At 38.9% G+C, this 25,463-nt stretch overlaps 1 protein-coding gene across 1 annotated transcript in view; it reads left to right on the top strand.

Moving 5' to 3' along the window:
• The first annotated feature begins 3,016 nt into the window (after window positions 1-3,016).
• Window positions 3,017-25,463, top strand: part of pdpr (pyruvate dehydrogenase phosphatase regulatory subunit) — a 38,047-nt gene continuing 15,600 nt past the window's right edge. The window contains exons 1-9 of the mRNA XM_061963686.1: window positions 3,017-3,140; window positions 6,510-6,779; window positions 15,606-15,739; window positions 15,828-15,909; window positions 16,045-16,208; window positions 16,270-16,391; window positions 20,003-20,120; window positions 20,213-20,362; window positions 24,849-25,041. Of these exons, the coding sequence (XP_061819670.1) occupies window positions 6,523-6,779; window positions 15,606-15,739; window positions 15,828-15,909; window positions 16,045-16,208; window positions 16,270-16,391; window positions 20,003-20,120; window positions 20,213-20,362; window positions 24,849-25,041 (1,220 nt within the window). The 5' untranslated portion in view covers window positions 3,017-3,140; window positions 6,510-6,522. The remainder of the gene's footprint in view (window positions 3,141-6,509; window positions 6,780-15,605; window positions 15,740-15,827; window positions 15,910-16,044; window positions 16,209-16,269; window positions 16,392-20,002; window positions 20,121-20,212; window positions 20,363-24,848; window positions 25,042-25,463) is intronic.

The following is a 25,463-nucleotide window of genomic DNA, read 5'->3' on the forward strand; positions in this document are numbered from 1 at the left end:
ATGAAAGCACTTTTGTGCGTGCCACACAGCAATGCATCAGAGAGGGTGTTAAGCATGGTTCGAAAAATAGTGACAGAGAATAGAACAAGGATGGACAATTCAACCCTTAACTCAACAATGAGTAGATGAGTGTTATGTGTGTGTATACGTGTAAATAAATGAACACTGAAATTCAAGTATTTATTTTATATATATATATATATATATGTATATATATATATATATAATAATGAAATATATATATATATATACATATATAATAAAATAAATATATATATATATAGCTAGATATCACTGAACGTCAAGTATTTCCTATATATATATATATATATATATATATATATATATATATATATATATATATGAAATACTTGACTTGGTGAATTCTAGCTGTAAATATACTCCTCCCCTTTTAGCCACGCCCCCAACCACGCCCCCGTCCCACCCCGACCACGCCCCCCCCCTCCCAAAATCGGAGGTCTCAAGGTTGGCAAGTATGCAATAACGTTTATCTTGACACATACAGATAAGTAAACATTAATTTCAGGGGGGCGTGAAAAAATTGTGTCCCCAAGATACATCAAAGTTTGAGCCCCTTTAATGTAGTGCTTCTTAATTGGTGGGGCGGGGTCCCCCTGGGGTGGATGGGGAGGGAGAGAGGGACGTGAGAGGCAAAAGCATCTATAGTGTTAGCAAAGAACTGTCTTGACAAAAACAGATAAAATAGAAGAAGCATTAACGTCAGTGGGGGGGGGTGTTGGGGGGGGGGGGGGGGGGTGTTGGGGGGGGGTTTTTTTGCGTGGAAAAAAAAAACATTCCTCTGGTTGGGGGGGACAGAAAATAATTAAGAACCACTGGTGTCATGGATTCCCAGCCCCGACTGCTTAGGTAAATGGAACACACCACAATGGTGGGTGATACTGCAAAGTAGGGGCCAGTAAGTTAATATTACATCCTAAGTCATCAAAAATAGACATTTTATTAGAGACTTAGACTTAGACCGACAGGAAGTAGTCGGACAGATACACACCAACTGTGTCATTAAGTCACTTTTCTCTAATAAGCAGTAGAATACATAATAAAATATGCTTTTCTACACTTGTTTGACCCAATACAGAATGGCCACTGATAGCTTTTTCTGTATTCTACTGCCATCCAGTGGTAGAAAAAAACCTCATCCCCTTTGCTTTGACTGTGATGTGCAGAATGGCTCTTGTTACTGGTGGTAAATGGATAGAAACACCACTAAAATGTATTCATCATATTCATTGTGTTATTAGTGGTGAATGGATATGGACACCAGTAATTATGACATATACTAATATTTATTATTTATACAAGTTAAACAGTGAAGAGTTTATCATTTCAACAATCATGCTTTTATGCTAATGAGAACTGTGTACAGTACTTAAGTGATGTTTGGTATTTTAACTGTCACTCGTGGTTCTTTTTGTGTGTATATATCGGAATTGGAAGCAAATAAATAAATCTAGTTTATTATTTGTTATTTATGTGACTTGTCATGCAGCAAATAATTCATGTGTCTCGGGGTGTGTTTTTGTTCTCAGTGCAAATAATGTCTTTGGAATAATTGTCCACATATAATACATACAGTATAATTTACATTTTACTATGTAAATATCAAACATATTTTGTTTATATATGTGTACATATTAAAATACCAAATAATATATATGTATATACATATACATATATATATATATATATATATATATATATATATATATATATGTATATACACACACATATATATATATATATATATATATATATATATACATATATATATATATATATATATATACATATATATATATATATATATATATATATATATATATATAATCCCCACAAGCCTGTTTTGCAGGTTTTATGTATATATACATACACAAATAACTAGAAATGTGGATAATTGCATATATATATATATATATATATATATATATATATATATATATATATATATATATATATAGTTATTTGTGTATATATATAAAACCTGCGAATATATATGTATGCAATTAACCACATTTCTAGTTATTTGTGTGTGTGTATATATATATATATATATATATATATATATATATATATATATATATATATATAATTTTGTATAATTATATATACATACAAATAACTACAAATGTGGATAATTGCATATATATATATATACACATATATAATTTGTATATTTATATATATATATATATATACAAATAACTGCAAATGTGATTACAAGGTATTATTCTAAATACTCTTAGCAATAAATACCAAAGAACAAATTTGGTTGTCAAACAGTAAAAGGACAAAACAATAAAAGAGTGTGTAATTATTTTGTTCTTAGCCATTGTATGTGTGCATATTTAACTCTATAATCATGCACATATTCAATTTCCGATTGTCGTACAGTATATCAAATAAATACACACACACACATATATATATATATATATATATATATATATATATATATATATATATATATACAAATATGCGGATACAATGCAAAAATATATATAATCCATAAATTATCTTAACATAAAATCCTTTAGAATGGATTTTGTTCTAAAACAATAAAAGACAAATGATCAAAACATATACTTGCTGGTGAGTCATTCTAAAACAACGTATTATATATAAATTTTAAATACCATTTTAATAAATACAAAAAATAACTATATATGCAACAGTAGTCACCTATGTTAATGATCATGGTAATCCATTTAAACCTAATATAGTGTATAAAAGGAAAGAGTCAAAGACTTATTAGTTATAAACACAATATTTCATGAGCTAATAAGATGTCTCAGTTGAAATGTTGCCGTCATTATGAAATAATTTGTACTCTGCCGTCATTCATCATAGAATAATGGCTTTTATTTAAATATAAAACTAGCAGTACACATCGTCTGCAGAAACTAATGCATACTTCCTGTCATACAAAATGCAGCTTTTGTTTTGAAGGCTGACGGAAGTAGCAGTTGCCAACACCACCCTTAGCTTTCATGGTAGAGACGGACGGCTGCTTGTAGCCAAACAAGAGTTTCCTCCGTCACAAGGACCGACCACTGACTATTCATGACTGTCACGGGAATCTGAACGCGACTCGACTTAAACAAGTAAGTGCCTTTTAAATTATTTTCTTTGAAAATACTTTAATGCTTAGCCACTTTGAAGTTGGAGAGTGTTGCTAGCTTGGAGTTAGCATAGCATGCTAGCATCGCTAGCTGTCAGTGGGGCTACAAGTCAACATAAAACATGGCGATACATGAATATATTATAATATATTCAGCAGCGAATTCACTTAAAAGCAAATCATTTATCAGCACTTGACCGAGGTCATGTGCGGGCTGAAGCTAGTTGTCAGCTGCGGCGATGTTGTCAACAAAGCTCCTGGCTAACATTTATGGCATCTGAAGGACTTTTGTAAGTTAAAGTTGCAAAATAAGTCACGTGGTTGACGAAAATATACTAGGAATTTGCATTTCGCCTTCCCTTTTAGGTGTGCACATGCAAACAACAAATTAACAAATTATCGATCAGTTCGAGCCTATTATCGAATCCTCTTATCGAACCGATTCCTTACCGATTCTCTTATCGAGTCCAGATAGGTTGTTGTATATGGAAAAAAACACAATATTTGGTTTAACAAATCACTTTACATTCTCTACTGCTCGCTACTATAGTATTGCCATATCTGAGTTATTGTGCAGAAATGTAGGGAAATAACTACAAATGTGCGCTACATTCGCTAACCGTGTTACAAAAAAGGTCAATTAGACTGATACATAATGTTGGATATAGAGAACATACAAACACTTTATTTATTCAGTCAAAAATATTAAAGTTCGATGATTTGGTAAAATTGCAAACAGCTAAAATGATGTGGAATTAAATGATGGAATGGATTAAGTAAAGAAGTTAAACATTGTACTGATATGATCCAGGTTGTTCAAATGAATAGTGCTTACAAAGTACAAAGAAGAAGAATTATGATAAATACTTTAAACCTTATTGAAAACAATATATTCTTCATCTCAGTATATTAATAATTACAGAATTAATTAATTACATATTACAAAACTGTTGTATATACTAATTCACAGATATTTTATTACAAAAAGGTCAGTAAATAATGGACTGTACAGTGTTTCCCACAGGACAGGCATCTATTTGTGGTGGTGTGGGTGGGGGGTGGCGGCGGCAGCGGCGATGACCAAGAAGAACGCGGAGTTGGAATATAATTACAACACTTTATGTACATATTTATATACATATTTGAACAATTAGTTATTCACTGAAATATATTTATTAATTGTGGTTCTTACAAAAAATATATCTTATAAAATATAAAAGCTAAAATGTCTCTTAAAGCTCTGCCCCTTTAATTAGTACATACATCATCTGTGTGAAGGAGTGAACATCCAACATTAGAATTTATTACCGGTACTAACGAGCAGAAGCGCTCTATGTACAGTGCCGTCTAACCTTAAGCGGCAGCAGCTCAACACATGCAGGGTTCAATGTTAAGGTTTTTTTCTACTTGCCCGACTTCTCAAATCTACTTGCCCCAATATTTTTACTTGTCCTGCCTAGGTTTTTTTCTGGCTGTGTAGTGCTCATGGCTTATATCTTACTAAAATTATTATTATTATCTATAATTGCATTTAAATGACATTGCATACATGTAAAATTAAATGCTATTTCACATTATTTGACCAGTAGTAGTTACACCCATCTGAACAGGTCAGCCACCTGTTTAAAGCTCGATCACAGTTGAAATCTTGAACTAAAAGGCCTTTAATGGCCAAAACATTAACCTGGACAACATTTTAACAGTTGGTTGGCTCAGATTTTATTCTTTTCATTGCATTCACATGCTGCAGTGGACAGTGGACAATTTAGCTTCAGTATTAATGCAGTATCTGAAGCACCGTCTCCACGTGTGTTTATTGACAACAGGGTTATAACCTGGACACGTTAGCTCGTCGGTATGGTAACAGGTGACTGTTACTGCGTGTGTCTGCCCCGGCCCCGAGTCAAACAGCGGCGGTGTTAATGAAGCAGCGTCAGGCTGCTCACCGTCAGTGAAATGCTTGGTGAAATCGCGTATTAACGTTAAATATATGACGAGCCGCGAGCGATGCAGCTATAACCTATCTCACCTGGTAGAGCACCCGCTGCGGCGACCCAGTTCGATTCGCTTTGCTCCGCGTCAATCCCCCCTCTCCCGTCTCTCTCCAGCTGTCCTTTCAAAATAAATGCATTCAAATCCCGAAAATGAAAATGAAAAAAATCCGAATCGGTGCTGCACACTGCACAGGTTCGGACCACTTTTGAACTTGTTTGCCAAGACGTCTTACCCTCGTATTTTGATCCGGTCGGTCCGTTTTTTTTTTACTTCGTTGTCGTCGTCTTCTTCTTCTTATGGCCCACCAGGTGAATTAAGTGCTATTGGCGGAGTTACAATGCATTGCAGGCTACCGCCACCTACTGCACCGGAAATGTAGCTACAAGCAACATTCACAGACAGAGTCTCATTGCTTTTATGAGCGGTCGAGCGAGTCAAAAGCCGAAAAATCTATTTTTGGCGGACGTAATTCTTTCGTGGCGGGCCGCCACAAATAAATGAATGCGTGGGAAACAGTGCTGTATATATTTGTAAATGCTATGAAGTGGGAAAGGGGTAGGATTAAATAAGCTTTACTTCTTCCTACTCCTGTAAAGTGAAATGATATGAAACTGTGATGTATTACGATGTAGTCGGATCTTGTTTTGTTTAGTTATGTTCTGTTAGTTTTGGACTTCCTTAGTTGTTTTGTGCACTTCGGGGGTTTGTTTTAGTCACCATGGTTACTTATGATTTTCACCTGCCTTGTACGCGCACCTGTTGCTCATCAGAGACTCTATTTAAGCCTGCCTTTTCCGGTCACTCGTCGTGGCTTCATTGTTTGCATTTGCAACAGTTACGTTGACATTCTGGTTTTCGAGCGCATGATTCCTGTGCTAAAGTTACCTTAGCTTCTAGTATTTTGCTAAGTAAGTTTTTGCTTTAGCTTCTCGTGCGAACGGCACGCTTTCCTTTTGTTTCGTTCCCGTCTGTTGTAATGTGTATGATTTATGAGAAATTAATCATCTCCTACCTGCACGCTTTCGTCCGGAGCCGTCAGTTTTGCGTCCCGGGAGAACGAACGCTGCACCCCACCATGACAAATGACTGAGCTACGTGACGTCATTTCTTGTGATGTCTCACGGGGCATTTCTTGTCGGGACGGGATTCGTTCCCAGGGATTCGAATAAAGAACCAACTCTTTTTCTTTACTATAATGGTCTCGATAACGGGTACTGGTTCTCAAAAAGGGATTCGAGTCCGAGGACTCGGTTCTTTTCTTATCGAACAACCGGGAAAATTGGTTTCGAGCATCATCCCTATGCATAATAGTGTTGTGTGTTTTTTTAAAGGTGCATTTGTTGTTGTTTGTTTGCAGCGAGAGCACAGCCATGCGGAGCTCCAGGGCTCTGTCCCCTACTATCCTGCTGCCCAGGCTGCTGCACCCTCACACTGGCTACACCTGGGCAGGGAGGGGCCTCTGGACCTCCTCCGCCTGCATGGCCACCAGCGGCGACTCTCCCCAGCCGCTGCCACTGCCCGCTCAGGCCCGGGTGGTGATCTGTGGCGGAGGGGTGGTGGGCACCTCGGTGGCGTATCACCTGGCCAAGCTGGGCTGGACCGACATCGTCCTCCTGGAACAGGGACGGTAAGAAAGGACAGCAGCGCGAACCGCTTAAAGCAGGCCTGGGCAATTCTTTTGACTCGGGGACCAAATTTTGAGAAAAAAACATGTCTAGGGGCCAGTATATCTATATCTATCTATCTATCTATCTATCTATCTATCTACACCAGGGGTGCTCACACTTTTTCTGCAGGCGAGCTACTTTTCAATTGATCAAGTCGTGGGGATCTACCTCATTCATATATATCATTTATATTTACTTATTTATGAAATATATGTTTTTGTTAACAAGTTAAAGGTGTTTAATGATAATGCAAGCATGTTTAACACATATAGTTAATATTGTTAATAAATTAAAGGTGTTTAATGATAATACAAGAATGTTTAATACATATAGTTAATATTGTTAACAAGTTAAAGGTGTTTAATGATAATACAAGCATGTTTAACACATAGTTAATATTGTTAAAAAATTAAAGGTGTTTAATGATAATACAAGAATGTTTAATACATATAGTTAATATTGTTAAATGTCAGAGTTTGTAGGTGACGAACCCCAAGATGCAGAGAAGGCGGAAGGCATTGTACGAGAAAACATGATTTAATAAAACACTAAGGCAAAACTACAAACGAAAGGGTAACAAAAGGCGCGGAGAACAAACTTGGCTATGAACTAAAATAGCACAGAGGCTAACTGTGGACAAGAAACCAAAAACACTTACTGTGACACGAAGGAACTAGGACATGAGCAGAGTGAAACAAAAGTAGACAGAGCTACAATGACAAGTGTTAAGACAGGTAGTAATGACAATGATCCAGCAGTGACTGGAGGGTAGGGCAGGTATAAATAGCAGCTGGCTGATTGACACCAGGTGTGGCCAGGTGCCAATCAGCCACAGCTGAAGGGACACAGCACTCAGGGAGAAACAGGAAACAGAACCAAAATAAGAGCGTTGACAGGAAATGACAGAGGAAAAACTAAAACTTGACCAAACTGTCAGGGACAAGCCTGACAGTTAACAAGTTAAAGGTGTTTAAAGATAATACAAGCATGTTTAACACATATAGTTAATATTGTTAATAAGTTAAAGGTGTTTAAATATAATACAAGCATGTTGAACACATATAGTTAATATTGTTAATAAGTTAAAGGTGTTTAAAGATAATACAAGCATGTTTAACACATATAGATTCCTTTCTTTCATGAAGACAAGAATATAAGTTGGTGTATTACCTGATTCTGATGACTTGCATTGATTGGAATCAGACAGTGGTGATGATAATGTCCGCATTTTCGAATGGAGGAGAAAAAAAGTCCTCCTTTCTGTCCAATACCACATGAAAGTGGTTGGTTTTTGGCATCTTATTTATCCAGCTTCCGTACTCCTTTGTATACACTTTACAAGAAATACATTGTCGGCAAACTCTGTAGCTTGCTAGCTTGTGCACGCCAGCTTTCTGAGACTCTTATTTTGTTAGCTCAACTGTGCAACTGTGCAGTCGGTCTTTGGAGTTTTGACGACAGGTACGGCGCCAGAGTCTGTTGAAATAAAGTGTTTCTCGCCTTCCAGTCGGTAATTTTAATGAGCTGGCAGCAGCCATCGTCATCTCAGAAGACCCTCGGGTGCCGTGAATGTCAATCAGTGACGAAAGTGACGTCATAGTGAAGATTTATGATCGCTCATTTTTAGGACTATTTTTTTAATGCCTGGCTGGTGATCGACTGACACACCCTCCGAGATCGACCGGTAGCTCGCGATCGACATAATGAGCACCCCTGATCTACACGTACTGTATGTATACACACACACACACACACACGCACGCACACACACACACACACACACACACACACACACACACACACACACACACACACACACACACACACACACACACACACACACACACACACACACACACACACACACACACACACACGTATATGTAAGCTGTGAAAATCTGCTGTACAGTAGTATGTGTGCTCGGATTCTACTTTTAGAACACTAGTACAAAACCTCACAATAATGTCTGATTGAATGCTAAAAACGTTATGGCAGACCGCCTTAAAAAAGGGAATGGAATTTAATTTTTTTTTACTGAATGAGACACCCGGAATGTACATAGAAATAAAGAATGCGTGATTCACAATATTAACTATGAAGGATAAAACACTGAATATTGACAACATATGAACGTCACACCCCCTCTCCATCCACATATTTTACAATTAAGCAAAACACAACAAAAATGCAACAAACACAGCGAAATATGAACGCAAAGGATAAAAGAAAAAAAACACCTACAATCTGATATATCACTAAGCTTTAGAATTTTGTTGTAAAAATCTCCTTTTGTGTCTGTCCCTGACACCCACATTCAGGCTGTGATGTAGATTACCATAGTAACTAGTATATAATGCAAACGTGCAGATTCCAAGCATTGAAATACTTTGTATAGTTCAAGATTTACGGTCATTAGAAAACATCACTGCACATCATAATGGAAAATACACTTTCCATCTTAAACATCTAAAACAATGTTTTGGGAATGTCTGGCGGGCCAGATCGAAACATTTAACGGGCCGCATGTGGCCCCGGGCCTTAATTTGCCCAGGTCGGGCTTATAGGATAAGTCTTTATTGGTCATTGCACAAGTACAACAACACTTTGTTTTCAGCACAAACCCGTTCAAGATTAGACAAACAAACAGTGTACAGGGTTACAGAACAGGAATGCTGATGGGTCGCCACAAGGCGCCCCGTAAAAGATGGGAAAAAGGTTAACGCTGGGGAAGGATGAGTAAAAAAAAAATACAATCTAGACTGGACTCCTAAGGGGGGCTAGTCTGGAGTGTGAAAAAACCTCCATAGCAAAGCACATACACATATTACAACGTACATCTCGAGATATCTAGCAATGGAGGGAGGGATTGGGGGGGCCATGGTGGCGGGCCGCAGCTCTTAGGCGCTGCCCATCCTTCCATCACCCCTATGCATACTTGCGAACCTTGAGACCTCCGAATTCGGGAGATGGAGGTTTGAGGGGGCGGGGTTGAGGTGTGGGGGGGGGGGGGGGGGTATATTGTAGCGTCCCGGAAGAGTTAGTGCTGCAAGGGGTTCTGGGTATTTGTTCTGTTGTGTTTATGTTGTGTTACGGTGCGGACGTTCTCCAGAAATGTGTTTGTCATTCTAGTTTGGTGTGGGTTCATAGTGTGGCGCATATTTGTAACAGTGTTAAAGTTGTTTATACGGCCACCCTCAGTGTGACCTGTATGGCTGTTGATCAAGTATGTATATGTATATGTCCTGGACAGCATGCAGACCTGAGTGAGGACAGCATGCGGCTGTTAAGGGGTGAAGATTTCAGGTGAGAGAGGACGCTAAAGGCAGTGCCTTTAAGGCACGCCACCAATATTGAAATCGGGAGAAATTCGGGAGAATGGTTGCCCCGGGAGATTCTCGGGAGGGGCACTGAAATTCGGGAGTCTCCCGGGAAAATCGGGAGGGTTGGCAAGTATGCCCCTATGGGATTTGAGTCGAGGGCGTTGGATTGGGGGTGGGGTATGTGTGTGTGGCGTATATTTTTTTGTAAATGCATGTGTGCGTGTAAGCCTGCAGTGTGTCTCTGTTCCGCGGCCTTGATGTCGTGCAGCCGATAAGTCCAAGGTCAACAACAACAGGTGTGTGTCCATGAGCGACAAGAAGCTTGTTGTGTCTTCGCCACACTTTCTTTCCGGAGAGTCTCGATGCCAGGGAAACAATCCTAGTTAGAATGTTTTGTATACGAGTGAAAATAAAATTGGCTTTTCACTGTAAATTGTCCATGACTGGTCCTCAAAATCCTGCGGGGCAGACAGTCCGATGTGATCCGCATCCTCCAATAATTTGTGACAGCTTTGGGGTACTTTGAAGACTGCCAGCAACTTCCAATTTTTTCGACAAACCAGAACAACGCTTACTCCAATCAGCAGATGTCCTATTGTCATAATTCCGATTAGGTAGATATGTTCACGTCCTCGACTGAAAAGGTCGCCAGGCACGCGGCACTCCTTCTTCTCCCAAGAGTCCGTCGCGTGTCCAGCAACAACAGCTCCGTCACGACAAGTAGGTTCCCCCAAATCCAAGATCTTGTCAATTTTGTTGAGGCCAGTTAAATAGTTCCAATGTTTTAGATTTGGAGAGCAGTGCAAAAAGAGGCAACAAAAAAAGTTAAGACAAGACAAAGAAGCAAGCAGGAGAGATAAGGGAGAGGAAAGGGGAGCGTCCGCCCTCGAAAAGTGCCAGTGAGAAAAAAACGAAATGGTTGTTTGTCTTCTCGCGACCATAAAGATGTTATAATTGAAAAAAAACAAATCAATCAATCCATCAATCAATCAATCAAAGTTTACTTATATAGCCCTAAATCACGAGTGTCTCAAAGGGCTGCACAAGCCACAAAGACATCCTCGGCTCAGATCCCACATCAGGACAAGAAAAAACTCAACCCAATGGGATGACAATGAGAAACCTTGGAGGGGACCGCAGATGTGGGGACCCCCCAACCCCACCGGGCGACCGGTGCAATGGACGTCGAGTAGATCTAGCATAATATTGTGAGAGTCTAGTCCATAGTGGATCTAACATAATAGTGTGAGAGTCCAGTCCCTAATGGATCTAACATAATAATGTGAGAGTCCAGTCCATAGTGGATCTAACATAATAGTGTGAGAGTCCTGTCCATAGTGGATCTAACATAATAGTGTGAGAGTCCAGTCCATAGTGGATCTAACATAATAGGAAGAGTCCAGTCCATAGTGGATCTAACATAATAGTGTGAGAGTCCAGTCCATAGTGGATCTAACATAATAGTGAGAGTCCAGTCCATAGTGGATCTAACATAATAGTGTGAGAGTCCAGTCCATAGTGGATCTAACATAATAGTGAGAGTCCAGTCCATAGTGGATCTAACATAATAGTGTGAGAGTCCAGTCCATAGTGGATCTAACATAATAGTGAGAGTCCAGTCCATAGTGGATCTAACATAATAGTGAGAGTCTAGTCCATAGTGGATCTAACATAATAGTGTGAGAGTCCAGTCCATAGTGGATCTAACATAATAGTGTGAGAGTCCAGTCCATAGTGGATATAGTATAATATTGTGAGAGTCCAGTCCATAGTGGATCTAACATCATAGTGAGAGTCCAGTCCATAGTGGATCTAACATAATAGTGAGAGTCCAGTCCATAGTGGATCTAGCATAATATTGTGAGAGTCTAGTCCATAGTGGATCTAACATAATAGTGTGAGAGTCCAGTCCATAGTGGATCTAACATCATAGTGAGAGTCCAGTCCATAGTGGATCTAACATAATAGTGAGAGTCCAGTCCATAGTGGATCTAGCATAATATTGTGAGAGTCCAGTCCATAGTGGATCTAACAAAATAGTGTGAGAGTCCAGTCCATAGTGGATCTAACATAATAGTGAGAGTCCAGTCCATAGTGGATCTAACATAATAGTGTGAGAGTCTAGTCCGTAGTGGATCTAACATAATAGTGAGAGAGTCCAGTCCATAGTGGATCTAACATGATAGTGTGAGAGTCCTGTCCATAGTGGATCTAACATAATAGTGTGAGAGTCCAGTCCATAGTGGATCTAACATAATAGGAAGAGTCCAGTCCATAGTGGATCTAGCATAATAGTGTGAGAGTCCAGTCCATAGTGGATCTAACATAATAGTGTGAGAGTCCAGTCCATAGTGGATCTAACATAATAGTGAGAGTCCAGTCCATAGTGGATCTAACATAATAGTGAGAGTCCAGTCCATAGTGGATCTAACATAATAGTGTGAGAGTCTAGTCCATAGTGGATCTAACATAATAGTGTGAGAGTCCAGTCCATAGTGGATCTAACATAATAGTGGGAGTCCAGTCCATAGTGGATCTAACATAATAGTGAGAGTCCAGTCCATAGTGGATCTAACATAATAGTGAGAGTCCAGTCCATAGTGGGGCCAGCAGGAGATCATCTTGAGTGGAGACAGGTCAGCAGCGCAGAGACGTCCCCAATCGATGCACAGATGAGTGGTCCACCCTGGGTCGCGACTTTGGACAGCTAGCGGCCTCATCTGTGGTCACCGAATCTGTGCCCCCCCCCCCCCCCTCCACGAAGGAGAGGGGGGCAGAGCAGAAAAGAAACGGCAGATCAACTGGTCTAAAAGGGGGGTCTATTTAAAGGCTAGAGTATACAAATAAGTTTTAAGACGGGACTTAAATGCTTCTACTGAGGTAGCATCTCTAACTGTTACCGGGAGGGCATTCCAGAGTACTGGAGCCCCAATAGAAAACGCTCTGAAGCCAGCAGACTTTCAATCAATCAAAGTTTATTTATATAGCTTAAATCACGAGTGCCTCAAAGGGCTGCACAAGCCACAACGACATCCTCGGCTCGGATCCCACATCAGGGCAAGAAAAAACTCAACGAAGTCGCAACACTTGACGGATTATCTGAGCATTACGAGTTTTGTTTCGTAAAATTATGCAAAACCAACTTTTCTTATCTTCTGGTACCTGCTGATGTGTATTTGGGATCTACATAAGTCTTGAAAATTTGCGCATGTCCGCCATTGGAGTCCGTGGTGACGCTATAGTCGATAAGCTTCTTCTTTTTCTCCATCTTTTTATGGGACATTCTTCTTCCACTGTTGCCATTTCTAAAATAAAGTAGCGTAAAGTTCTTACTTATATCTCGCTATGGAAGCGCTACAAACTACCGGTTTAGTGGGTTTACATTATTCACCCATGGAACTTTAGTTATTAGAGAGTTCCGGAGTGAGCCAAGGATGAGGGTATGCTGCTCCCTTATTGATTGAAGTAAAGTCTGAATTAGGGATGTCCTGATCCGATATTTGGATCAGATCGGCCGCCGATATTTGCCAAAAAATGCGTATCGGCAAGGCATGGGAAAATGCCGATCCAGATCCAGTTTAAAAAAAAAACTCCGCTCCGTGTTTTCCAACGCACCTATTTAAATAATACATTCCACTTTTCTGCTGCTCCCTAATTTCCGTTCCGCATTTTCCAGCACACTTTCAACACATCCACAGGTCTGTGGATTCTCACGCAGTTGCTTTTAGCTGCTGGCATTACACGACAGGCTCTTCTCACTCTTTTCTGTGTCTCCCTCTCACAGACAGCAAGCGCACCTTCTTATACACGTCACATACGTCACATACGTATACCTCCTCCCCGAGCAGAGAGGTAGCAGCATGGCTAACGTTAGCTGTGATGCTAGCGCAGCCGTGTGACCAACGCTCCCTCTAAGGTGCGCACCTGTGCAATTGCGCACTGCTCAAACGTCCTCTGCGCATAGCAATTATATGCCACGCACAAAATCAAATAAAAAAATAAGCGCATAACAATTTTCGACACACGGACACGACAGAGAAAACAGTTTTCGTCATCATTGTTCAAATATTGTAACGTCTGTCGAGACGCTTATCTCCATTCGGTGCCACACGTCCACACCATCAAAATGCCGAGGCAAAAATTTCCCAAAAATTTGTGATTTTTTTAGTTGTGATTTCCTTCTCTGCATGAAAGTTTAAAAGTAGCATATATTAATGCAGCATGAAGAAGAATGTTTTAATGTAGACATGCAAGCCTTGAAAGGAAATTTTGAAAATCAAGACTACATTTCCTGCAAATGGGTGCATTTCTACCCTATATTTTAACTTTAGATTTATTCTCATATCAAACTCTTTTGGCTGTCTTTTTGGCACTTACATCCGGCGCCCCCCTCCACACCCTGGATTATAAATAATGTAAATAATTCAATGTGATTATCTTGTGTGATGACTGTATTATGATGATAGTATATATCTGATAGTATATATCTGTATCATGAATCAATTTAAGTGGACCCCGACTTAAACAAGTTGAAAAACTTATTGGGGTGTTACCATTTAGTGGTCAATTGTACGGAATATGTACTTCACTGTGCAACCTACTAATAAAAGTCTCAATCAATCAATCAATCAAAACACATAGAATCATCATACTGATGTGATTATATGCATCAAGGCTGAGGCAAAATATCGAGATAAATATCGTGTATCGCAATATGGCCTTAAAATATCGCAATATTAAAAAAAAGGCCATATCGCCCAGCCCTAGTTCAATGATGCCATTTCTGTTTGTCATGTATAATTTTGTCTATTTTGTGTTTATCCTTGAATAAACAGGTCAGTTTCTTGTTACCAACCATTGTGTATTATTCAAACTCCCCTAATTCAGCTGGCTAGTTGTTATCAAGAGTACTAAAACCCTTTTCAACATGATTCTGACAACTAAGTAGGCTAAATAACTTTAAACTTTAATACATGCTCGGATAGGCCAGTATCGGTCAGTATCGGTATCGGTCAGTATCGGATCGGAAGTGCAAAAACAATATCGGTATCGGATCGGAAGTGCAAAAACCTGGATCGGGACATCCCTAGTCTGAATGTCATTAAAACCGTTAGCTCCACCTTTTGACACTTGTTCCACTCCCGTCCTTACACACTACACCGCTACAACAAAGATGACGTCGTATCGGTTCAAATGTGAACGGTTGCCATCCCTAGTTGTAATACTGTTTGTGAAATATAATTGGAAAAAAAGATCATTTGGAAATTATATCACATGTTAGTGTGAATCAAGCTTTAGTATTGTGCGCTTTTCAGAAAACAGACCCAGCACTAAATTATAAAATGTGACAAGTAGAACTTAAAAAATGGAGTGCAAATGGAAGTACACAAGTCCCTGACTTAGCATCAAGATGGATATTTATTAAGTGACAAATAATGCGAGCACGCTTGCGGTCCTATTTGCAGACTGGGCGCCGGGACAACCAAACTATGCGCTGGCATCATCAGCGTGGCCAAGCCGATCTCCATCGAGTGCCAGATGGCAAATTACTCCATCGCTCTGTACCAGCAGTTGGAGGAGCAGACGGGCGTCAAAACAGGTGAGTCGCCATTACGGGGGTGACGTGGGGGGGCATGCGTCCATCTTATTGGTTAACTTCTGTGTTCAAACCCCCATCGTGGTTTCAGGCTACGTGAGGACGGGCTCTTTGTGCTTGGCTCAAAATCAGGATCGCTTCATCTCGCTGAAGCGCCTCGCGTCAAGACTCAAGTAAGACCTGCAGTCAATAGTTACAAATATTCATATTTTTTTTTTTTTTTTTTTTTAATCCAACATTTTTCTGTGTATGACTCTGCAAGAAACAAAAACACTTCCAGTAAGTCCGAGTCACTTTTGTCCAATCAGAGTGATGGGGATCAGCTGTAATGTTGTCAAGCCTAAAGACGTGGCCAAGCTCCACCCGAAAGTCAACATCCACGACCTGGTGGGGGCGCTCCATCTGCCCGGGGACGCCGTGGTGTCGCCGCCGGACGTCAACCACGCGCTGGCCGTGGCAGCAGCCGGACAAGGCACGTACGCGACACACGTTAAAAAAACACACTCACTTCCTCCTCATGTTTCTCTGCTCAGGCGTGCAGATCTTGGAGCGAACCAGCGTTCAGCAGGTCCTGGTGGAGAAAGGTCACGTGACGGCTGTGGAGACGGATCGCGGCTCCATTGAGTGTGAATATTTTGTCAACTGTGCCGGACAGGTAAAACATCACGAGTGAGAGATTAGATGGGAACTGCATTTTTTTTTTTGTGGGAATGTTGCCTATCATTCACAATCCTTATGTGAGACAAGAACACATATGCTTCTTTTTTAATGCATTCTAAATATTAAATAAATGCGATCAAAAGCCCGCTTACAACCGAGCTTATGAGAGTCGCTCTATTCTACATCCAAACACCTCCATTAAGGTTTTATATACATGATGTAAGTATCTAAACCAGGGGTGCTCACACTTTTTCTGCAGGCGAGCTACTTTTCAATTGATCAAGTCGTGGGGATCTACCTCATTCATATATATAATTTATATTTACTTATTTATGAAATATATGTTTTTGTTAATACGTTAAAGGTGTTTAATGATAATGCAAGCATGTTTAACACATATAGTTAATATTTTTAATAAATTAAAGGTGTTTAATGATAATGCAATCATGTTTAACACATAGTTAATATTGTTAATAAATTAAAGGTGTTTAATGATAATACAAGAATGTTTAATACATATAGTTAATATTGTTAATAAATTAAAGGTGTTTAATGATAATACAAGCATGTTTAATACATATAGTTAATATTGTTAAGTTAAAGGTGTTTAAAGATAATGCAAGCATGTTTAATACATATAGTTAATATTGTTAACAAGTTAAAGGTGTTTAATGATAATACAAGCATGTTTAATACATATAGTTAATATTATTAATAAGTTAAAGGTGTTTAAAGATAATGCAAGCATGTTTAACACATATAGTTAATATTGTTAACAAGTTAAGGTGTTTAAAGATAATACAGGCATGTTTAACACATATAGATTCCTTTCTTTCATGAAGACAAGAATATAAGTTGGTGTATTACCTGATTCTGATGACTTGCATTGATTGGAATCAGACAGTGGTGCTAAAAACGTCCGCATTTTCGAATGGAGGCGGAAAAAGTCCTCCTTTCTGTCCAATACCACATGAAAGTAGTTGGTTTTTGGCATCTTATTTATCCAGCTTCCGTACTCCTTTGTATACACTTTACAAGAAATACATTGTCGGCAAACTCCGTAGCTTGCTAGCTTGTGCACGCCAGCTTTCTGAGACTCTTGTTTTGTTAGCGCAACTGTGCAGTCGGTCTTTGGAGTTTTGACGACAGGTACGGCGCCAGAGTCTGTTGAAATAAAGTGTTTCTCGCCTTCCAGTCGGTAATTTTAATGAGCTGGCAGTAGCCAGCGTCATCTCAGAAGACCCTCGGGTGCCGTGAATGTCAATCAAGTGACGAAAGTGACGTCATAGTGAAGATTTATGATCGCTCATTTTTAGGACTGTTTTTTTAATGCCTGGCTGGTGATCATCTGACACACCCTCCGAGATCGACCGGTAGCTCGCAATCGACGTAATGAGCACCCCTGATCTAAACGGACTTCATGAGAGCCACCAAACATAATAAAACATAACTTACTGTACAATGTCTGCTGTCATTAGGATGCCGACTGCAAGGATGTTGATATATTTCTGTTTTAGATGAAGAATGAATCATATTCGTAAAAAATGGGGGTGGAACCAAGCGTCTTTTCGTGTCTTTGTCGCCATTTTCGGGTCTAAATTTGATGCCAACGTTGACCAACTTGTCGGATTATGTCCTCATGCTTCTACTATCAAAGTGAGAGGCATGATTTATGATCTACAATAAACGTTAACAAGCTCAGAGGCGAGAAAGCAGTTTACCAGCAACAAGCTAGTAAGCTCTCTGTGACAATGCAACGCTAAAAATAGTTTGTCTGCGCAAGTGCTTATAATAACAATATCACTAATGCTTGGTTAATATTCAGGTCACAAAATGTAAATGGAGTATTGTTGCCGCTTTTTGGATGGTTATTTATAGGGCTTCCCATTAAGTCCATTGTAAGCTGACTTTTTTTTTCTGTCTATTTTAATGTTCGAATGCATTAATAAAAATACATCGGTCTTCTATCAATAAAAAGAACTATGAAAGAAAAATACATCGGTCTTCTTGTCGCTCATGATGATTGTGAACGAAAGCCAAATAACAAAAAAAAAGTGCAGTTCCCCTTTAAAAGGTCCCTTTTGTTATTTTCACCAGTCAGATGTGCCCCAATAGAGTAGTGGAATTGTTTAAAAGTGCTTTTAGTAAGCCCCTGTTGGGAACACCAATCTGCCATGATCAGAAGAAAAATACACCTTTCTTTCCAGAAGTAGAAACACACATTTGTTGACAGAAGTCAAAACTGCGTTGCTATGGAAACGGTAATAAATGCGCTGAGGAATTAGTTCCGGCATTAATAAAAATGATCAAAATACAGTAAATATTGTACATATTACATATTGTTATAAACGTGTATTCTGTTACTACATTATATATATACTTGCAGTGTGTATATTGTACATATTGTTATGAATGTGTCTGTTACCACATTATATATGTATACTTGCAGTGTGTATATTGTACATATTACATATTGTTATGAAGGTGTCTGTTACTACATTATATATATATATATATACTTGCAGTGTGTATATTGTACATTTTACATATTGTTATGAAGGTGTCTGTTACTACATTATATATATATATATATATATATATATATATATATATATATATATATATATATATATATATATATATATATATACTTGCAGTGTGTATATTGTACCTATTGTTATGAAGGTGTCTGTTACTACATTATATATATACTTGCAGTGTGTATATTGTACATATTGTTGTGAAGGTGTCTGTTACTACATTATATATATACTTGCAGTGTGTATACAAAACTTTGATGGAGGCTTTTGAAGTCGTCTTAGAGGGCTTTGAAGGCTACAACGGTGACTCCTATTAGCCACATCATCTAAGCGTTTTATCATCTTTAAAAATCCATCCCAAAAAAAGACATGTGTTCTTGTCTCTCATAATGATTGTGAACGAAAATTCCAAACAAAGTGCAGTTCCGCTTTAAGGATTGGGACTGGGGCACATAGCACAGCTATGTGAGCTACATGCTAACATCTCACTCACATTTAAACAGCAACGACATAGAATAGAATAGAGTTTTATTTGTCATTATTACAGTGAACAGGTTCAAAGAACAACGAAATTGGAGCAGATCCCCTAAGGTGCACACACAATAATTTTGGTAATCTAAATAGTAAAAGAAAGATAAAAAAGAAGATATGTATCTATATACCGTATTTTTCGGAGTATAAGTCGCACCGGAGTATAAGTCGCACCTGCCGAAAATGCATAATAAAGAAGGAAAAAAAAACATATATAAATCGCACTGGAGCCCGGCCAAACTATGAAAAAAACTGCGACTTATAGTCCGAAAAATACGGTATATGTACAGTATATATCCACACACATACTATGTTAGCTTATTCTCTAAAGGGACAACTAAATGATTAAACTTACAGCTCCCATGTCTGTAGCTGACTTAACCCCAGGCTTTACTTTACGACATGTAGCAAAGCCTTTCTTTTTTTTTTTTTTTTTTTTTTAAGTGTCCGTACACAAAAAAATAAATTTTTTGCAAATAGGGAACCTTCAAAAGTATACTGCATGAATAAATGTGTTTTTGTCCTGTTTCTCCAGTGGGCGTACGAACTGGGCCAGGCAAGCGAGACCAAAGTGTCGGTTCCCCTGCACGGCTGCGAACACTTCTACCTCCTCACCAAACCTCTCCAAGAGGCGGTCCCGGCCGACACGCCAGGTGTCACTCCTCACAAAAGCAGCTGTCGGATTGTTCATTTGTAGACTTTTTTTTGAAAACAAAACCAACGTCCTGTCTCGTTCCGCCCGCAGTGGTGATCGACATGGACGGCAGGATCTACGCTCGGCCGTGGCAGGGAGGCCTGCTGTCGGGGGGCTTTGAGAAGAACCCCAAGCCCATCTTCACGGAGGGCCGCAACCAGCTGGAGATCCAGAACATGCAGGAGGACTGGGACCACTTTGGTGAGGATGAATGTGGGGTGGAAAGTTGCAGAGTTAGTATTTTTTTACTTTCTGCTTCCTGACCTAATATCAAAGCCACCTGTGTGAAGTTAGCCCCCTTATCATCGCAAATGCCATATTTTCCGGACTATAAAGCGCACTTAAAATTGCGCCTTATACCTCTGAAGGCTTAGTGGCCACATGCGTGGACAGCACCTTTTAGCTCTTATTTCTAAAATTGTGTACACTACCGAATTGGGGTCTTATGGCCACTTATGTGGACACTTATACTGCCATTTGGTGGTGTCAGAAGAGTATAACATACAATGAAATTTGGAGAAAAAAAAGTCTAAAAATAAGTATTAGCATGTCACTAAACATGAAGTACACGTTTGTGTACTTATGGACTAAGTACATCATATCAAAAAATTATTCTTAGTTTTTATTCTAATTAGGGTCCAATAAGCCCAAATAGCAAAGAGAGAAAAAAAAAAAAGCATATAAACAAACAGCTTGGGCCTTAAGAGGTTAAAACCCGGTGCGCCTAATGGACGGAATAATTCTGGTTTTGCTTACCGACCTCGAAGCTATTTTATTTGGTAAATGGTTAAGTAATAACTGTGACAAGTAGATGGCAGTCAAACATAAGAGATAAGTGTAGACTGCAATATGACTCAAGTAAACAACACCAACATTTTATATGCTCCATTGAAAATATAGAACATTACACACGGCGCTCAAAAATCTATCAAAATGTTTTAGTACGACTTTGGTAAGCTATGAAGCCACACCGCTTGATTGATTGTCGAAGCATTAAACATAAAGTAGGGATGTCCGATAATGACTTTTTGCCGATATTCCGATATTGTCCAACTCGTAATTACCGATACCGATATCAACCGATACAGATATATACAGTCGTGGAATTAACACATTATTATGCCTAATTTGGACAACCAGGTATGGTGAAGATAAGGTCTTTTTTTTTTTTAAATTAATAAAATAAAATAAGATAAATAAATTAAAAACATTTTCTTGAATAAAAAAGAAAGTAAAGCAATTTAAAAACAGTTACATAGAAAATAGTAATTAATGAAAATGAGTAAAATTAACTGTTAAAGGTTAGTACTATTAGTGGACCAGCAGCACGCACAATCATGTGTGCTTACGGACTGTATCCCTTGCAGACTGTATTGATATATATTGATATATAATGTAGGAAGCAGAATATTAATAACAGAAAGAAACAACCCTTTTGTGTGAATGAGTGCTCCATGAGTGCTTTTTGGGTTGGTGCACTAATTGTAAGTGTATCTTGTGTTTTTTATGTTGATTTAATAAAAAATAAAAAAAGATACCGATAATAAAAAAAACCGATACCGATAATTTCCGATATTACATTTTAAAGCATTTATCGGACGATAATATCGGCAGGCCGATATTATCGGACATCTCTAATATAAAGTATTATTATGGTGTGTGTATCAGGTACGGCATATTATCTGGTGTTTTGTTTTGCTATATTATGCAAAAACAACTTGTCTTACCTTCTGGTGCCTGCTGATCTGTATTTGGGATCTGCATAAGTCCTGAAAAATTGTGCGCATCCGCCTTTGTAGTTCGTGCAGATGCCGTAGTCGATAAGCTTCTTCTTTTTCTCTATCTTCTTATGGGACATTCATCCTCCGCTGTTGCCATTTCTAATATAAAGTAGTGTAAAGCTCTTACTTATATCTGTCAGTAAACTCGCCATGAAAGCGCTAAAACATACCAGTGTAGTGAGTTTACATTATTCACCCAAGGAACTTTAGTTATTAGAGAGTTCTGGTCGGACGGTTTTTCACGTTGGGGAGGGGTTTGTGAATTATACAACTTTAATAACATAAAAACTATAATAGATGACCAATTTTTTTCAGCACAAACGTTTGGGATGATTCTGACAAGCTGGGGGGTTGGTTATGACTAATAACATGTTAATAACATAAAAACGATAGTAGTTGGACAAAAACAATAGTAGCACACAAGAATGGGACAAGTTTGGGAAGGTTTTGACACGGGAAGGGGGAACCTCATTGTGAATAATAACATGTTAATACCATAAAAACAATAAAACATGAATAACATAACAACTATAATAGTAAGACAAACATTTGGGACAAGTTTGGGGAGATGATGACAAGCTGTGGGGGCTGGTTATGAATAATAAAATGTTAATAACATAAAAAACTATAGTAGTTAGACAAACAAATTGTGGCACAAAAGAATGGGACGAGTTTGGGGAGATGTTGACAAGATGGGGGCTTGTTATTTTTCATAAAACATCAACAATATACAACTATAACATTCCTAGTTTGTGAACCCTTTCTCAAACAATGGCAATAACAGTTATTCTGATTCTGATCCTATAAAACATTAATAACATAACTATATTAGATGAACAATTTTTGCAGCACAAACATTTGGGATGATTTTGATGAGGTGGGGGCTGGTTACGAAACATAAAACGTTAGTAACATAAAACCTTTAATGGTTAAACAATTTTTGCAGCACAAACTAATGAGACAAGATTGGAAAGGTTTTGACAAGGCGTTGGGGGGCGAGGGGCTGGATGACATCACTAGTCAGAAATCCATCCATCCATCCATTTTCTAGCGCTTGTCCCTCTTGGGGATGGCGGGGGGTGCTGGAGCCTATCCCAGATGCATCAATAATATAAAACTATAAAACATTAATAACATAAAAACTGTAATGGATTTTTACAACACAAACGTTTGGGACACATTTGGGGTGATTTTGACGAGGTGTGGGCTGGTTATGAAACATAAAACGTTAACATACTTGCCAACCTTGAGACCTCCGATTTCGGGAGGTGGGGAGGGCGTGGTTGGGGACGTGGTTAAGAGGAGAGGAGTATATTTATAGCTAGAATTCACCAAGTCAAGTATTTCTTATATATATATATATATATATATATATAAAATACTTGAGAAATACTTGAATTTCAGTGTTCATTTATTTACACATATATAATATATATATATATATATATATATATATATATATATATATATATATATATATATATATATATATATATATATATATAATAAAATAAACATACTGTAGCTAGAATTCACTGAAAGTCAAGTATTTCTTATATATATATATATATATATATATATATATATATAATACTTGAATTTCAGTGTTCATTTATTTACACAAATACACACACATAACACTCATCTACTCATTGTTGAGTTAAGGGTTGAATTGTCCATCCTTGTTCTATTCTCTGTCACTATTTTTCTAACCATGCTGAACACTCTCTCTGATGATGCATTCTGCTTCGTCTCATTGTTGTGTGCGCAGTTGTGCACTGCACTCTCAAAAAGCCCGAGATGGTATTGTCACATATGCATGTACAGTAGATGGCAGTATTGTCCCGTGTAAGAGTGTCACAACATTGCTGTTTACGGCAGACGAACTGCTTTACGGTAGACGAAAACGTGACTGCTGTTAATGAAACTGCCTAACAATAAACCCACATAAGAAACCAACAACTCACCCTCCATCATTCTACAGTTATAACGTGATTGGGCAGGCACGCGGTTTATATTGTGGGAAAGCGGACATGAAAACAGGCTGTCGACACGTCACTCAGGTCCGCATGAAATTCGGGAGATTTTCGGGAGAAAATTTGTCCCGGGAGGTTTTCGGGAGAGGCGCTGAATTTCGGGAGTCTCCCGGAAAATCCGGGAGGGTTGGCAAGTATGACATAAAACCTAAAATGGTTAGACAAACATATTAGCACAAACGAATGGGACACGTTTGCGGTGGTTTTGACAAGGTGAGGGGCTGGTTATGTAACACAAAATATTGATAACATAAAACCTACAATAGTTCAACAATTTTGCAGCACAAACGAATGGGACAAATTTGAGGTTTGGACAAGGGGGCGGGGGGCTGGATGACGTCACTAGTCAGAAATGCAAAAACCGTAAAGGCACAAACAAACGTGTTTAAAGCACAAACGAATGGCAGAGTCATCTTAATATTTGCTATGATAAGCGGGCCAACGTCACTCAAGTAGCACAGCCTGCTTGTGTCACTGCACAACTGAGCCTTTTGGCCCCTTTTAACAAGTTTGGGCTTGTTTAATCAGCATTCTCGGCTGGATTTGGGCCAAAGTTCACCTCTTGGTGCACACCAGAGCAAAGTAACTGGATGGCACATTGGTCTTGGCGACCTTGAATGCGTGCACATATCTGTAATCTGAGAGTGCTGACCTCCTCTCATGTGTTTTTGCAGGGACCAAGTTATCCGTCACACCTTCCTCTTCTGACACCACATGATTTACACGTGCAAATCAACCTTGTCAAAGTGTGCAAACTAGTCACACTGCTAACACATTACCAAAGTATCAATAAATAACCAGCACAGTGCGTTCATCACTAATAATCGAAGATGATAAAGAGACCTAGAACTTACTCTTCCTTCCCTGCAGAGCCAATGCTCAGCGCGCTGCTGAGGAGAATGCCGAGCCTCGAGTCCGCCGAGATCCTGCAGCTGGTCAACTGTCCCGAGTCCTTCACACCGGACATGCGCTGTCTGATGGGGGAGACGCCGGGGGTGTCCGGCTACTACGTGCTGGCCGGGATGAACTCTTCCGGACTGACTTTTGCTGGCGGAGCTGGCAAGTAAGTTACTTTTACTCTTAAAAGGGAACATTATCACAATTTCAGAAGGGTTAAAACCATTAAAAATCAGTTCCCAGTGGCTTATTTTATTTTTTGATGTTTTTTTCAAAATTTTACCCATCACGCAATATCCCTAAAAAAAGCTTCAAAGTGCCTGATTTTAACCATCGTTATATACACCCGTCCATTTTCCTGTGACGTCGCATAGTGATGCCGATACAAACAAACATGGCGGATTGAACAGCAAGTTTATAGCGACATTAGCTCGGATTCAGACTCGGATTTCAGCGGCTTAAGCGATTCAACAGATTACGAATGTATTGAAACGGATGGTTGTAGTGTGGAGGCAGGTAGCGAAAACGAAATTGAAGAAGAAACTGAAGCTATTGAGCCATATCGGTTTGAACCGTATGCAAGCGAAA

Source organism: Nerophis lumbriciformis, linkage group LG06, assembly GCF_033978685.3.
Source record: "Nerophis lumbriciformis linkage group LG06, RoL_Nlum_v2.1, whole genome shotgun sequence".
Lineage (NCBI taxonomy): Eukaryota > Metazoa > Chordata > Actinopteri > Syngnathiformes > Syngnathidae > Nerophis > Nerophis lumbriciformis.